A 17,188-nucleotide genomic window follows, 5' to 3' on the forward strand; every position below is an offset into this window, starting at 1 on the left:
ACAATATTTTCAATAAATGAAATTTTGTGGATACAAGGCTTGTGAGAATTGAGATATATATATTAAGAGCGATACGAGGCTTGCTATACAAGTTTTGAGCTATGGCAACACTTTTAACGTGTCAATTCGCTTCGACTTTTGGTAATGAAGCTCTATCTTGAGCTACTATATTTCGTAGGTTCCCTAATTCAATCGTAGTCGCACATCGCTGTTGTGCATGAAAATATCGTCATGTGACATACCGTGAGATTGAGTCATACTTGACTGTCAAAAAGATCTGTTCGCGTTGGATATCGCGTTATATGACATTTGCTCAAAAAGCGCTTGTGTCGAAATGCCGAAAAAATTCGAACTTCAAAAGACTTCGAAACTAAAAAGGAATCGATTGTATGAGTCTTTGAAGACGAGCCAAATCCAATTTGTTCGTACACGAAGCACTTCGAAGGAAATGGTCGTCTGGTTTTTGGAAATAACTGGACATTTATTTTTTTTTTACACCATCTTCCATCCCAAGGGCCAATTAAAAGATGGGGAGACATACATAAGAGTTAACAATTGAACAATGAATGTTGTAAAGTACAAATAAACAATGGTACATCTAAATAAAAAAATCAGGGAAACCAATCGCCGAAGACGAATCATTCGTTGAAATAAAAACGTACTTGAAACACTCTTGTTTGATACCCAATAATTTCTTAATACAAAAGTGTATTCATCTGATAAAGCCATATCTAATTATGAATGTTTGTTTTTGTTTGTCCTTCTCAAAACTTGAGAAGCAACCCTCGTATAACAATCGATGATTATTAATAATTTAAATTTCTCAATTACTTATCGATTCATCGATTATTAAACACCAAATTGGTTACGATTATAATTTATAATTTTACTATCTAAAGTCAATAAGATAATTTATTTCAATCAATATTTGAAAGTATATACCGCAACATGAAACTGTGAACCACTAAAAAATGTCGTTGTATTTTGTTAATTCGAATTCATCCTATAGTGACAACTCAATCGAGTCCATTAAAGTCGAATGCAACATTTGAGCACGGAGCATCTCTCTATTTGACATCGGTCCCTTGGTCTCGAGCCTGATCACCCATAACGGAATTCGATTACTTCACCATAGGCTTCGGTTATGTTTGACCTACACGAACCGAACACGGTTTACTCAGTTACTATAGAATATATGTTGTTGTGTAGTTTGAGCATGACTTGTCCCTTTGATATCTCAGTTTAATGATATGTGCAACTACGTACTATATATTTTATGTTGCATTATTCGTAAAAGGTAGAATGTAGAAGCACATCAATGTATCTGGAACACATAAATATCCCACGAGGAATTGAACAAAAATTATTCTACGATATTGAAATGAGGTTTAAAAATGGAAAAACTTCAGAAAAATTGTTTGCTCACTGTATAACTGTCAAATTTCAATATCGCAATTCAAATATTTTAAGGGATGTAAACAAAACTTTATGGGACACTGTGTATATTATAAAAAATTTGCCATTTGTTATTGGCTGAATTTTTTAGTTTATATCATAGGGATAATCATTTTTAGACGAAAATCTGATTGGAGAGCGTGATTTAGTTGTTTTTATGCCCTGAAATGGAAAATTTTATATTAAGTATTGATAAATGATTATATGAATCCAAAATAAGTTAAAAGTTCTGAATACCTAGGAGCAAATTAACAGGGATTACTGCTGGGATTAACAAGACATTGAGCTATGGATTTAAAATACGAAATTACTAACTGGTAATCTCGATTACATTACTGGAGGCAGTGCTATTTCATGGATGTGAATCGTGTATCATTATTATAGACATAAAACAAAGAAAATTGACTTAAGAAACGGACGAACTCAGATGGATTGAGACAGAGAGCCGATAAAATAAAAATGACGATTTTAGAGCTCAATTGCTAGCAGGAGTATATTTCGTGAGAATGGATGAATACATATAGCTTTAAATTTTTTTCCATAGTATGCACCAAACATACAGAAAATGAATTGACAACGAAGATCGTGGTATAATATAATCCGGTAATTCTTGAATTCTTTGACAGAGTTTGTTGGAAGGTGGAAGGCTACAGAAAAGAGATAAAGTTCTTACGTACTGAGTAGTTGGCGTTAGTCAGCAATTTGAAGTTATAGTCTGGGCAAATTAGACTAAAAAATAAGAACGAATTTATCTAAATTCCCACCAAGCTGAAACTCGGTGAAATTGTTTAAAATATAATTAAAAATGAAATTTGACAGTTTTCCATCATTCCCGTGTATGGAAGAAATTTTGTTCATAGTCGAAGGTCAAAAAAATAAGTTTTTTGCGATTTTCAGTGAAACGGTAAGTTTCATCATAAAAATACTTCAGATAAAAATTATAGATCATAGAATTATCTACAAAAAAGGTATAAATACTTTTTTCCTTACGAGCCATTGTTTCTGAGATATAATGATTCAAAAAGTTGTGATCGTCGTTATTTGCATGATTACGCCACGTATGTACATAAAAACCAGGAAAAGTTCAACATCAATCGGAAATCAATTTATCAAAAAGTTATCTACTTTTGCAAAGTGTCAAAATTATTTACAATCTTTAAACGCAATTTACAGGGGGGGTCAAATAACTAAATAAGATTTAGTCCAATGTGCTGCAGTTTTAAAAAACAATAATCCAACTCGACAAGAAGTCATTACTAACCGCATTCGCTTTCTTCTTTCTAAGTACTTCTGAAAAAACTACCTGCTAAGTTAAGTTTCGATATATATGTTTCGTTAAAAATACTGAAAGTGTTTAATATCGCTCATGTTTAATTGGCTTGTCTTCCTCCAACCTCAGTTGCAACAAGAAGAAGAAAAAGAACAAGAAGAAGAACAAGAACAAGAAGAAGAACAAGAACAAGAAGAAGAACGATAAGATGAAGACTAAGAAGAAGAATTTGAGAGTTACTACTTGGACGATCAGATTTCACAACTTTTTTGAATTTAAATCACTTTAATCTTTTCAATCTGTGTTAATTTTCATTGCTTTGCAATAGTTTCAAATTAATAATGATCACAACAGACCCGTGGAATAGTTTCACGAGGGAAACCACGTTAAAAACAACGCGCTAAGTAAACTACCTCATAGGTGGCGTGGAAACGTGTGCATAGTATGAAGATTACAACTTTTTGATCATTATATCTCAGAAACAGTGGCTCGTAAGGAAAAAAGTATTTACACGTTTTTTGTAGATAATTTCTTGATCTATAATTTTTGTTAAAAATATTTTTATGATAAAACACACCATTTTGCTGAAAATCGCGAAAAACTCATTTTTTTTACCCTTAACCTCGAATAAAATTTTGTCCATACACGGGAATGATGAGGAACTTTTTTTTAATTACATTTCAAACAAATTTACCGATTTTCAGCTTGATCGGAATTTATGTAACTTCGAATGTCTAAATTGACCGGACTATTACTGCTTTTAGTGAATCGCTAGACGGTGTTACTTAGGATTGAGCAAAGTCCTCTAGATATTTATGTGAGTTTGATCAATAACATTGAGCATAAATTTAGTCTTATCACACATCAACAATGTATCGGACGAATGTGTATTACTTTATAGTCCAGAAGCCGATTTGTAATTTGGTTGAATTGAATAAGGAACAAATTACCTACGTCTTGCGTTGAAATCGAATAAACAATTTAAAATGAAAATATCGGAAAATGTGAATTTTTTTAGTGAACTTCGTAATAAATTTGCTCTAGTTTATTTTTACTCTCTATGCTCTGTCTTGGAATGATTTCTGTAACTTTCCTCTCTGATTAGTCTAATTACCCAGCTTTCGTCGAGAAAGGAATTTAGAGTTCGTTAATTTCTTTTCTTTTAGATAGTTTCTTGAGAGGGTTGCTCACTAAAGGTAACTTTATTAAGAACGTCTGTGCACAATTTCACTCCATTTTAATATTTTATAGTCTCAGGTAAGATACGAAACGTAATATAACTAGTTTTAATAATTCTTACATTAAGTAAATTCTAGTTTGTTGCTAAAGATTTTTTTGTATTTGTTACGGAGAATATTTTAATCAATAAATAATAAGTATCCCTTTTAATTCGAGTAGATGGGTGGTAAGTTGATTCAAAATCCGTCGTCAAAGGCAATCGATACTTTTTTGATAATTTCCACTTACGTAAAATAAAATATTTTATACTTCAGATTTTACCATTTTTTTTTTCAAGTGGAACGTTCAATTTTTAGCAGGATAAATTTTCATTCACCAATGCGGAAAATGTCTCAAGATTGTGGTCCTTATCGTGAAGATCCCTTATTCGAGTATTTCCTTCAAAATTTACTTTGGAAATTACGATAATCTAATTTTCAACATGAAGAAATGGTCTCAGTTTATAATTTCTCAAGTTTTACGACCCTTAACTTTTGGAAAAATATTAATATGAAAAGTTTTAATCAAGACACGTAAAATTAGCCAGAACGGTTTCATTACGTTTTTTTCTTCAAGCAATTTCACTCTATTAAATTTATATAATAATAAATAACATTCAATAGAATAGGTATGCAGGCTTAGTTAGTCCTTTTTGTCATTTTTATCTGTTATATCTACATACAGGATAAGAAAAACGTTAACATCAAAATCCATTACTCCAATTTAAGTTTCCAGTTAGCTCCCGAAGGGGAGAAATTTTCAGAAAAAGTATTGGGATACTAAACAAATAGTAACAGAAGATTTATGTAACGAAAACAGTTGAAATAAGTAACGGAAAATAGGAAATAGCAACATATTTTAGAAAATACTACAAATGAAAAATACAGGACAAAAAATAAGAATATTTGAAGCATGAATTCATCAGTTATATATTTGTGGAGAAAATAAGCAAATTCAAGCGCCAACAGCCAGTGCATCTATTGCTGTGTGTTACTAGAAATGATTTTATTGATATTTTGATAACCGATTGTGTTTCTCTACTAAAACAGTTTGGATATCTTTAACCTTTGAATTCCAGTGCTTATAAAATTAGCGTGTACGGAGATGTATTGATATCTAGTTAGCCTAGACCAGTTCCATGCATAAACAAAATATTGCGTTACCATAGCAACGAACAATAAATTATTAGAAGTGTAAGTGTAAAGTTTGACGTCAAAAAAGTAAACCAGAGTTACGCATCAATAAATTAAAAGAAAAAAAGATGTTCACCGAAATTGTGAAAATCAAAAAATTGGAGTATCGAGCCATCATCAAGTACCTGTTGTATTTAAAAGGGTTAAGAGGTAAGCAGATTTAAGAAGATATGCTTAATACCCTTGGTGATCAATGTCCTTAATATGCCACCGTGAAAAATTGGACTGCAAGCTACAAAAGAGGTAAATTTTCCATTGAAGATGATGACCGATCCGGAAGGCCAGTTTCTGTGTCAGTCCCCGAAAATATCGATGCAGTTCATGACATGATTTTATCAGACCGTCGAATTGGGCTAAAACGGATACTGGACGTGAGAAAAATTGCTGCAAAATGGATCCCCAAATGATTGAATCGTGGAAAATGATCGCGAAAAATCGTGGAATGAAGACGACAATTTTTTGAAAAAAGGCAACTAATTGAAGGATTTATTATTCATACAATACAATGTATTGGCGGAGAGAAACGGGAAGACGGCTTCAGTCTAGGAATCATACGCTTAGCTTTATCTGCTTAGCACAATAGGAAATCACAGGGAATAAAGTAAACGAAGTATTCGAGTAATGGTTTCTGAAGGTTTATTAAGAGGTTTTCAAGTAATAAACAAAATGAAATGGTTTATGGTATCTCATACAAAAAGTGATTTTTGGAAACACGATCTTTGTATCAACGAAAACAATGATGTGGACAAGAACCTAGATCTCTGTGGATTGTGCTTCAAGTCCGTCTTGCAGCTTGTCGAAGACCTTCACCTCATTTCTCTTTTCTTAAGACAGCGTCGTCGACGTAGCATAATATATTTATTGATCTTTGTCCCATCTTGTATCCTCCAGAAACTTCTTTTACGTTATTAATTATTTTATCCATAATTAAATCGAACAAAAATGGGTTCAGACTGTTTCTCGTGGAACTCTCGTTAGTGTTGGAGCTTGTTCGGTAAACTCCTGCTGAGTTTTGATCTGTGTTTTGTTGAGCTCTCCTATTTTTTATTCAATTTACGGGTGCCATGTTTTCTAGGAATATATTAAATATTGAACTCTATCAAATGGTTTTCTGAGATCGACAAAACAAACATTGGTTTGAGGATGAAAATTGCGTCTATTCTCGATCTATTTTTTCTAAAACCTTGTTGTTCTTTGCTTATTTTTATTTTATTCATTACTTTTTTTGGTTGGCAGTTTAATCACGCTGTTTAGCAAATATATCATTTGCTGGATTCTTTTTTTTCCCCTTTTTGTATATTGGGATTGTGGGAGATCAATCTATTGATGTTCGCTTTAAATGTCACAAATTTATCACAAATATTTGTGAAATAAAGCAATGATAAATAATATATAATAAAACCAATATCTTGAATTAGATATCTTATGCACTTAGAAATATATAATTTAGATAACTTGAATTCGAATGTTTCTATTTTTAGTTTATTAGGTTATGAATCATTCAATTCATTTGAATTATAGGATGGAATGTAGAGTCTGTAGTATTGATATTTCTAGTTATAAATCTACCAATTTTTCCGGAACATTATAAATAATGAGTGGAATAGTATAAATAGAATACATATTACATAAGGTATATATACTTACATTGAGCACTTCACTGTAAAACTAACTCAAAAATTGCGATTGCAATTTAAATTGCAGATTTTCACTCAAGATAGCTTCAGCGTTTCCGCAAACATCATTATTTCACAGTTGGTATTTCAATAATATTCAAGTTTGCAAAATTTTTATGGAACGAGAATCGTTCATGTTAACGATGGCACTCAACCTAGTTTCTATAGAAAATTTCATATTTGTCATTTTTGAGGTACTGCGATTTTAACTAGTGAAGAAAATATAGTTAATCTTTATAAACGAAAACTAGTAAGTGCGGAAGGTAGTGAATGAATATGAATTAGAAGATTTCTGAGCCTCATAATAATAAGCAAATCAATTTTTTCTTGTACAGAACGAAAAATATACTTCTAATCTTTCAAGAAATATGGAGCATCAGTTTTCTTTGTTATTACTATAATTATGATATTTCATGAAAAATTGTCCTAAATAGAATTCATACGAAGGATGAGTTACAGTAGAGTATTTGTAATCACAAAAATTAATTACACTTTTTGCCAATATGTACAAGTTTTCCTTCTTTAATGTGGAAAAACTTGGAAAAACCATGCAGCGTTGGACACGTTTATTCCACTCAGATATTGGGATAGTCTTCAGTCGTTTACAACTACCTGATTGATTTCTTATGTCCCAAAAAACGTCTCTTCAGATGGGTTCACAATTTGAGAAATAAGAAAAGATGATTTATTGTAATTGTACAGATCTTTTTCATTCCTAGTTCGTCAATAAAAATATTATGTTGACTCAAATTCAACTGTTCTTATCGTTAATTGACATTTCCATCAGTCCTTGCAATGTTGGTGGTTGGTTCATTTTTCCATTGACTATCACACTTCTGAAAAAGTCTTAAACTACTGGAACATCCGTTCTTTTACCGAAATAATTCACAGGATTGCTGAGATGCCCAGTTTGAGTCAAAAAGGAGGTTTCGTAATCAAAGAAATGTTTAGATGAGCCAAAAACTGGTTTATTACACTTGTAAGGACCTCTTTATTGATAAAAAATATTATATTGACTCAAATTCAACTGTTCTTATCGTTAATTGACATTTCCATCAGTCCTTGCAATGTTGGTAGTTGGTTCATTTTTCCATTGACTATCACACTTCTGAAAAAGTCTTAAGCTACTGGAACATCCGTTCTTTTACCGAAATAATTCACAGGATCGCTGAGATGCCCAGTTTGAGTCAAAAAGGAGGTTTCGTAATCAAAGAAATGTTTAGTTTAGCCAAAAACTGGTTTATTACACTTGTAAGGACCTCTTTATTGATAAAAAATATTATATTGACTCAAATTCAACTGTTCTTATCGTTAATTGACATTTCCATCAGTCCTTGCAATGTTGGTGGTTGGTACATCTTTCCATTGACTATCACACTTCTGAAAAAGTCTTAAACTACTGGAACATCCGTTCTTTTACCGAAATAATTCACAGGATTGCTGAGATGCCCAGTTTGAGTCAAAAAGGAGGTTTCGTAATCAAAGAAATGTTTAGATGAGCCAAAAACTGGTTTATTACACTTGTAAGGACCTCTTTATTGATAAAAAATATTATATTGACTCAAATTCAACTGTTCTTATCGTTAATTGACATTTCCATCAGTCCTTGCAATGTTGGTAGTTGGTTCATTTTTCCATTGACTATCACACTTCTGAAAAAGTCTTAAGCTACTGGAACATCCGTTCTTTTACCGAAATAATTCACAGGATCGCTGAGATGCCCAGTTTGAGTCAAAAAGGAGGTTTCGTAATCAAAGAAATGTTTAGTTTAGCCAAAAACTGGTTTATTACACTTGTAAGGACCTCTTTATTGATAAAAAATATTATATTGACTCAAATTCAACTGTTCTTATCGTTAATTGACATTTCCATCAGTCCTTGCAATGTTGGTAGTTGGTTCATTTTTCCATTGACTATCACACTTCTGAAAAAGTCTTAAACTACTGGAATATCCGTTCTTTTACCGAAATAATTCACAGGATTGCTGAGATGCCCAGTTTGAGTCAAAAAGGAGGTTTCGTAATCAAAGAAATGTTTAGATGAGCCAAAAACTGGTTTATTACACTTGTAAGGACCTCTTTATTGATAAAAAATATTATATTGACTCAAATTCAACTGTTCTTATCGTTAATTGACATTTCCATCAGTCCTTGCAATGTTGGTAGTTGGTTCATTTTTCCATTGACTATCACACTTCTGAAAAAGTCTTAAGCTACTGGAACATCCGTTCTTTTACCGAAATAATTCACAGGATCGCTGAGATGCCCAGTTTGAGTCAAAAAGGAGGTTTCGTAATCAAAGAAATGTTTAGTTTAGCCAAAAACTGGTTTATTACACTTGTAAGGACCTCTTTATTGATAAAAAATATTATATTGACTCAAATTCAACTGTTCTTATCGTTAATTGACATTTCCATCAGTCCTTGCAATGTTGGTGGTTGGTACATCTTTCCATTGACTATCACACTTCTGAAAAAGTCTTAAACTACTGGAACATCCGTTCTTTTACCGAAATAATTCACAGGATTGCTGAGATGCCCAGTTTGAGTCAAAAAGGAGGTTTCGTAATCAAAGAAATGTTTAGATGAGCCAAAAACTGGTTTATTACACTTGTAAGGACCTCTTTATTGATAAAAAATATTATATTGACTCAAATTCAACTGTTCTTATCGTTAATTGACATTTCCATCAGTCCTTGCAATGTTGGTAGTTGGTTCATTTTTCCATTGACTATCACACTTCTGAAAAAGTCTTAAGCTACTGGAACATCCGTTCTTTTACCGAAATAATTCACAGGATTGCTGAGATGCCCAGTTTGAGTCAAAAAGGAGGTTTCGTAATCAAAGAAATGTTTAGATGAGCCAAAAACTGGTTTATTACACTTGTAAGGACCTCTTTATTGATAAAAAATATTATATTGACTCAAATTCAACTGTTTTTATCGTTAATTGACATTTCCATCAGTCCTTGCAATGTTGCTGGTTGGTTCATCTTTCCTTTGGGTAACAATGGGTAAGATTGCTGAGGTGCTCAGTTTGAGGCAAAAACTAATAGCGTACGTTTGCTCTAAATTAACGTCACTCACCCAATAGCACTGACTAGGTGCAATCTTTCGAATCCTTATCCGTAACGAAATTTTGAAGCTCGAATTTTATTCACTTTAAGTAATCAAATAGATTTAAATTCTGCACACTTGTCAAGGATCGATGAAAATACAATAATTCAATAATTTTACCGCGAACAGCAACAAAACTTTCATTCCCGTTGAAAAAAACTCGCTGGCTATATATAATTATGATTAAAAAATATTGACAATCTGTACCTTACTTCAACCGATATTTCCATACCAGATTATAATTAATGTTTTAATTACGATATCGAAAATTTTAGATCGCTGTAATTACTTAGGAAGTAATTTGTTCAAAGATAATTTACACTTTAAACATTGGCGTGTACTTCATAGTTATGATCTAATAACATCAGGTATCTAATGAAAAATTGTATTGGCGACTTGTAGATTTATGATGCTGAAATATGAACTGATGATTATGACTATAAAAAGAAAATCTTGTAATAATTCTGATTAGATATAATAAATTTTCGGGTTTTCGAATAATCTATACATTTTTAGAGTTTACTCATAACTTACGTTCCTACCAATTTCGAACTCATTTCTAATTATGTAATAAAATTGTTTTTTATCTTTATAATTGATATCAAATTTGTAAAAAAATGATATTGAATAGTAGTGATGTTCAGAACACCAAATAATTAAATTAGAAGATGCTGATACAAGATTGAGAAACAAGAGAAATGTGGAACGAGGTGGAAAAAATGGTATAAAATAAAGGGAAATTGGCAAAATTCGCCGTGATTCGTTTTTTGTAAAAAAAAACTTTCCTCCTGTGGACATTCATTGCAACATGTGCGTACATTATGCAGAGAATTTAAAGACGCACTTACATATTTGGATGGAATACATCCCCCTTACAGCCCAGACTCGGCCCCTAGTGATGACTATCTTCCCGGAACTAGAGAAAAATTTGGGAAAAACGCATTTCACAATCACAAAAAGATGGTAAGTCGCATGCCAAAATGTATTGAAAAATATCCAAAAATAGAGGAACGTCAAAAATGTCTTATTTTTGGAAACCTTATCTTATGGTCAAACCTCGTAAATTTCTCCGTGTAGATGGGAACATTTTGGAAAAGTCAATTTAGGTTTAATAATTTCACGGTTGACGTATATCTACATTTTGTTCTATTTAATATTTGAGTGAGAAATACTGAAAAATTAACGAGAATCATATAAAATAATCAGTTTCGATACATTCTGCACCCAAACCTTAATTTCAACATTACTAGGTAACAACAGACAGCAACTTCTTCAGGTGTGGATAGATTTTAGAAATCAGAGTGTAAAAATATACTTTTTTGTTTGAAGAAATATAAGTTTAGTTGCCCCTGATGGAATATCAAAAAAATAAGATGAATAAGTCTCATAATACGTTTCAATAATTTTTGAGATTCCTTTTTGTATAATTGCCCATAATTTGCCCTTAGCTGGTAGGGTGCAGTTTTATGATTATATTTTTAAATTTTTCAGATGTTTAAGACGGTTAGTTTGGGATATTTTTCTTGAATAGTGATTTGCAACATCTACCAAGTTGGGTTTTATAGCTGATTTTCAAGCACCCCCAACCCATAATAAAGTTTTCTATTTTCTCTACTTATAATTCTGCTATTATCTTTTGTGTACCGTCTTCCAACATAAGACGTCGCGTCGTTTCTATATCAAGACAGGGGCAGAGCATATGCTCGATCGTCTCTTCTTCTCCGTTATACTCTTTACAACAGTTGTCCGTTGTATTTCCCCATTTCTGTGCCAAGAATGCAATGCCCATTGATCGCCCGTTATTGATTCTTGGCCAAATCGCTTTTGATTTACTTATGTTTGATCATAGATCTTGATACTTGACTCCGATTCCTGGATCAATTGCATCTTCTAACAATTCCATCGGTAGTAGCACTGTTACTGTCTCTTCGGCATCCTCTTCCTTCGTTCTACTTTAAGCAAGGCTATCCACCCTATAGCTCCTTCCTAGTACCCAGGTACCCAGCAGATGCTTACTGTGGTGCCAAGAATCCGACTGCTCATTATCACTTTTGGTTTCATCATTTTCTATACCATTGTTTTTAAGGCTGCCTGGCTGTCTGAGTAAATTGCTGCTTCTATTTGATTGATCATTCCCTTATCACTATGGCAGCCTTCTCCATTGCGTAGATTTTCGGTTCAAGGAGATTACATCCACTTTATTGTTAATACGACTTTTGAAAGTAAAAATACGTCGACTTCTGTTCCATATTTTGATATCGTGGAAATTAAGATCAAATTATCCTTTATGATGGATTTTTCATTTCATTCTTCTCTTGTATGAATGTTTATTTTTATCTTTATCTTGAAGTCCGTTTGTGTTGTTATATAGTCGGTAACAACTACTCTAGTGTTTGGTGTCATAACCTCAATCGAATAAATTTCCCCTTCGATATATTCTCTAAAGTAAAATCCTCTTATGTTTCTTTTAATTTTTCACGTATCTCGCACTAATGCTATACCCCGGGTATCATTTTACTTGCATGAAAATTTTCTCAAGAATATTCAGTGCAGCCTTTCCCCCGAAGCATAGCTCTGTAACTCCGATGTGGACCGTTAAGCACTACTTGCAATGCAAAAGACATCAGCTAACTTAATGAATGGTATTTCTTATTCCTAACGGGCACACAGTAATCACCCGAAAACATGGTAAAGAATCATTTTTATTTTTTCATTAAAACATCCTGGTCTCAATTAAGAAAAAATTTAATGCTCTCGTGGAAACTTTTCATTTCATGTTCATATCATGAATTTGATATACAAATTTTCTATTCAATGATATAAAGAAAATTAAAAAAAAATGATTCATTTTGACTTTTGAGTAAGGAATAATAGAAATAATTCACTAAAATACCATCAATGATAGATTGAAGATTATGGGCATAATTTCAAAATCATTCATAATCTTAGAGGGCTTTCCAGAATTCTTTGCCATATCTTAGTTACATTTTTTAAATGTTTCATTGCATATTTGGAATCAGCTTGACAATAACAAGTTCAATACCCTGTACAATATAATAAAAATTCAAGAATGAAGAACTGTTGCAGCCTAAGCATCCGAATAGTTGTAAAAATTCTGCAAATTATTTATTTCGTTGATATTCATTGAATTTGATAGGAAGCGAATGAAAATGGAATTTTCATGGTTTTTTTCAAATGAATCATCTTGTAGATATTTCTCTTTTTATCAAACATTTCCTATAACTGCAATTAGTTTAAAATATTTTAAGCTAAATTAGAAGATACTCAAAATCAATATATATCATCACAAAAACACATGTAGAAAGGTCTAGAAAGTGAAAAACTGAAGAAAATGCTATATATATAGTTTTCTCAGTGGGATTGTGGTAAAATTAAATACCAAAGTGTACTGACTCTAATATATTTTCAAGCTCTCGAATACTTATGTATTCATCGTCTGGGATTGAAATTATGGTCAAGTCAATAAAAGAAATATGTAAAAAATTATATTATTGTTATAAAATATGCATGGAAGTATAACAATAATATACTTTTATACTTTTTCCGTCCCAGCCTATGAATACGTAAGTTCATGAAAGCTCGGAAATACATAAGAGTTAGTACACTTCGGTGTTTGACTTCCCGCTAACTAGTTTATGAGCGTTCTGTATTCCAAATTTTGGAATACGTTTTTATGATCAAAACACAATGTAAAAATATGTATAAGAATGCTTAGAACTTGTTATAAATACTAGAAATATTCTGAACACGAATAAATAACAATTTTACTCACCAACTTCCGGACCGCAAACTCTTGGTATAATTTCTAAGATGGCGGAACAAGAAGCATCTTCGAAGCAGAATTGTCTAGCTAGAAGACAATTCAATATGGCTACTGTAGTTTTTGTATTAGGCCCTGGAATAAAAAAGATTATTTATTATAAATATATTTCATAATTTCATTTATGGATACAGTATACTACTCTCTTATTTACATAACTTTCCGTTGCTATAATTATCACATTTTGGTTTTATTTCATTAGTCACGTTTATTTATGTTCTACTTGTTCATTTTCTTCATTTTCGAATCAACCTAATCACGCGAGTTTCATTGTATTTGTTATTGACCACTACGTATGACTAGAATTCATCAAAACTTTTTTTCTACGTTACTTTAATTGCCGCGTTGATTACCACCTTTATCCGTTTCATATGACATGAGTTGTAATAACAATCAAGAACCGGTTAGAAACCAACAGTTTTACAAGTTTTTTTTTAGTTTTATAGTTAAAAATTTCATTCTTTTCGAACATGTCGCTTTCATTTATCAATTTTTGACAAACCTTTAGATTGTTGCATGCTCGGTTCTGGTCCTACGAAAGTTTTGGTCTTGTTTTTAAATATTGAACTACTCAGTCTTATCATGGTCTTACAGACCTATACTGCAAGACTGCAATAACAATATTTAGAAGATACCTTGTAGAAGTTTTTTAGGGCCTCGAGTTGACTATTTTCATGTTATCGTTAATGCTCTGTCGGATGTTTTTAAATTTTATGCTTCCATCTCGTTGTTTTCCTCTTTATATACCTTTAAAAACTTGTCTAATTTATTTTTTTTTGTTTTTGTTGTTATTTTGAAGTCACATTCCTCGGACTAAAAGTCAAATTCACGTTTCTATTTTCAGTATGCCCTTGTAGGGTAAAATGTTTTATAAAAATTAATCTAATTTGACTTTTTATGACCAAAAAGAGGGTGTTGGAAAAACTCAATTCCGTATATTTTTTTAGCTACCACATTTTCTCAACACAAAAGTTTCATTCCACTTCAATGGTTGAAAATATCGTTGAGAAATAGAAGAGTAAAAAGTCAACGTCTCAAAATTTTATCACTCCCAATATATTTTACACGTTCTCGTTGTGTTCTCGTAGTTTCAGATAAATTCATAAACAAACCAAGTCCATATTTCAAAATTTTTTTAGTTCAACAATAAAGCATCCTTCTGAGAATCAGTAGTTCATTTTATACAACAGAAAAATTTATATCGTTAATAAAGTTATTACTATAAATCTACGAAGCCAAGATATAAAACTTGATAAATAAAAAGTCGAAGTTAGTAATTGTTGCTTTTTTATTAATTATATTTATAATCTTTAACAAAAATAATGAGTTATAATATATATAATATAATTGTTTTAGAGCTTGGCGTCCATACAAGGGGGCGATTCAATTTTTATGGGGGGCAATTCTAAAATTGATTCGACACGAGTTTAATTATTTCGCTCCTTAAATGCAATGCTAGATTCCAGAGCAGAATTTAATAATTAGGTAAAATTGGGCTTGACTAAACCAAATTATAAACTGGTCAAATAAACTTTTCTTCTGCAGATAACAGGCCCTGCGGGAAACCCCGGACTTCTCGCTGTAATATTCCATATTTTATAGTTACTAAATATATTAAATCGAAGTGCAAATAAAACTCTTTTCGATGCAAAAACGATGATATTTTTTTATTACCTTCAAAGAGTCCAACAGTATCTTGGCTCCAAAAATGTGAAGTGACTCATATCATTATCAATCATTTGAATATTCTATCTTCAGATTTAGAAGAAATAGAATACATCAATTCAATATACTCCTTTATGTTACGTACTGGTAAAAAAAAATTAACACAACGTGAAGTTTCGAGACTGAAGCTAATCAAATTAAAACCTAATATAACAAGTACTTAGTGATTTTTTTTAAAACCTATTTCAACTTAAGAAGAACCTTAAGCACAAAAGCGAGACACTAGCTTAGATAGTATCTGACAACAATACTAATACAAAACATAATAACAAAATCAAAACTCTTCTGTAGCTTCTTGTTTATAAATTATATTCTGATTTTGATCATTAAGATAAGATTTTCTACATATTCACACTGTTTCACTGCTGGTTGAAGATAGTTCATAATAATTTCAGTTGCTTGGAAAGGTCAAACAAAAACAAACATTGAGAATATAATTCAAGCCCGACTGTCCATTTGAACGGCCATCAATTATAGATGAACCAATTAAATAGTGGTTTCCAGTTATCTCAAAGCAAATATTGACTATATATTTTTTCTGACGTCCGTCTCAATTGAGCCCGTTGTTTTACAAATACGAATTTGGAGTCCTAAATTATTATTTGTTATTATTCTTTGAATCACAAGCCTACGAATATATATATTAGAAATTAGATTAGTAGATTAATCATTTTGTCGATATTGATATTAATCTAATATCTAATGTTTCGATCTTATTGGAACTCTTCAGAACTTTCTAATAACCTCTAGTTGTGCATTCTCTGGTGCATCCAATTTAGAACCGTTAGTCACGAATTTAGAGCTGTAATCGCCGATGATATGAAACAACCTCCTCTCTGATATTTGATATTCATATGAAAGATAGCAAAGAAATTAATTGTTTTCTCTTCCAACGAATGACTGACCTGAAGTTTTTCGGTTATTAACTTCAAAAATTACATCAGAGAAGAAGTTGTAGTGAGTAGTTTCCATTACGAGATTTTGTAAAAATATGTACGTGAAGATAAAATTTGAGTTGACTCAAACGAGCTGATTCTATATTTCTACTAATAAGTTTTCTATATGAATTTCTTATTTTATTATGAAGTTTTTACTGTTTTAGCAGAATATTCACACGAATGTTTCCAGTTGATGATTGGTCTCGACTTCTTATCTTCAGGTGCTTCTTTACTAGGTCCAAACTTATCAATAAGGACTTTAATATGCATATTTTCCAGTCACTTGACCATTCTTGAATCCGTTGCACTAATCATTCACTCTTGATAATGAAGAGGTAGCTTCCTCAAACAGGGCAAGTAGTCAGCTGTAAATTATATACTACAGTTGCTCGAATTAGCTTTCTCAAACATTCCCTTCCCTTTTTTTCCCTTAAAACCCATAAAATATATTATTTGCTAAAAATAAGAAAAAATATTTTCGTCCTAATTCAATGAATTCCATTTTCATTGGTAGCAAAACTATTTTCTTAAGGAAAATGGATACTATAACTTTACATTGAGTGATTGGTATGTTAATTTCATGATTAAGTATGCAATTTATTTACCACGACCCTTATAATTAATTAACGCGTTAACCGTGTATATTTATTATAAATAATAGACCGCTTGTCTATAAACTTTTGCCTTATATTGTATTGTAGATTTATGTTGAGTTTATAGCTAATTGAACTTTCGAAACTTTCTATGAATTTAAATCA

At 31.6% G+C, this 17,188-nt stretch overlaps 1 protein-coding gene across 1 annotated transcript in view; it reads right to left on the bottom strand.

The window, feature by feature from the left end:
- LOC130900327 (uncharacterized) overlaps positions 1–17,188 on the bottom strand; it is a 194,934-nt gene that overhangs the window by 93,199 nt on the left and 84,547 nt on the right. The window contains exon 3 of the mRNA XM_057810863.1: positions 13,720–13,842. Coding sequence (XP_057666846.1) covers positions 13,720–13,842 — 123 coding nt within the window. The remainder of the gene's footprint in view (positions 1–13,719; positions 13,843–17,188) is intronic.

Source organism: Diorhabda carinulata, chromosome 12 (genome assembly GCF_026250575.1).
Source record: "Diorhabda carinulata isolate Delta chromosome 12, icDioCari1.1, whole genome shotgun sequence".
NCBI classification, from domain to species: Eukaryota; Metazoa; Arthropoda; class Insecta; order Coleoptera; family Chrysomelidae; genus Diorhabda; species Diorhabda carinulata.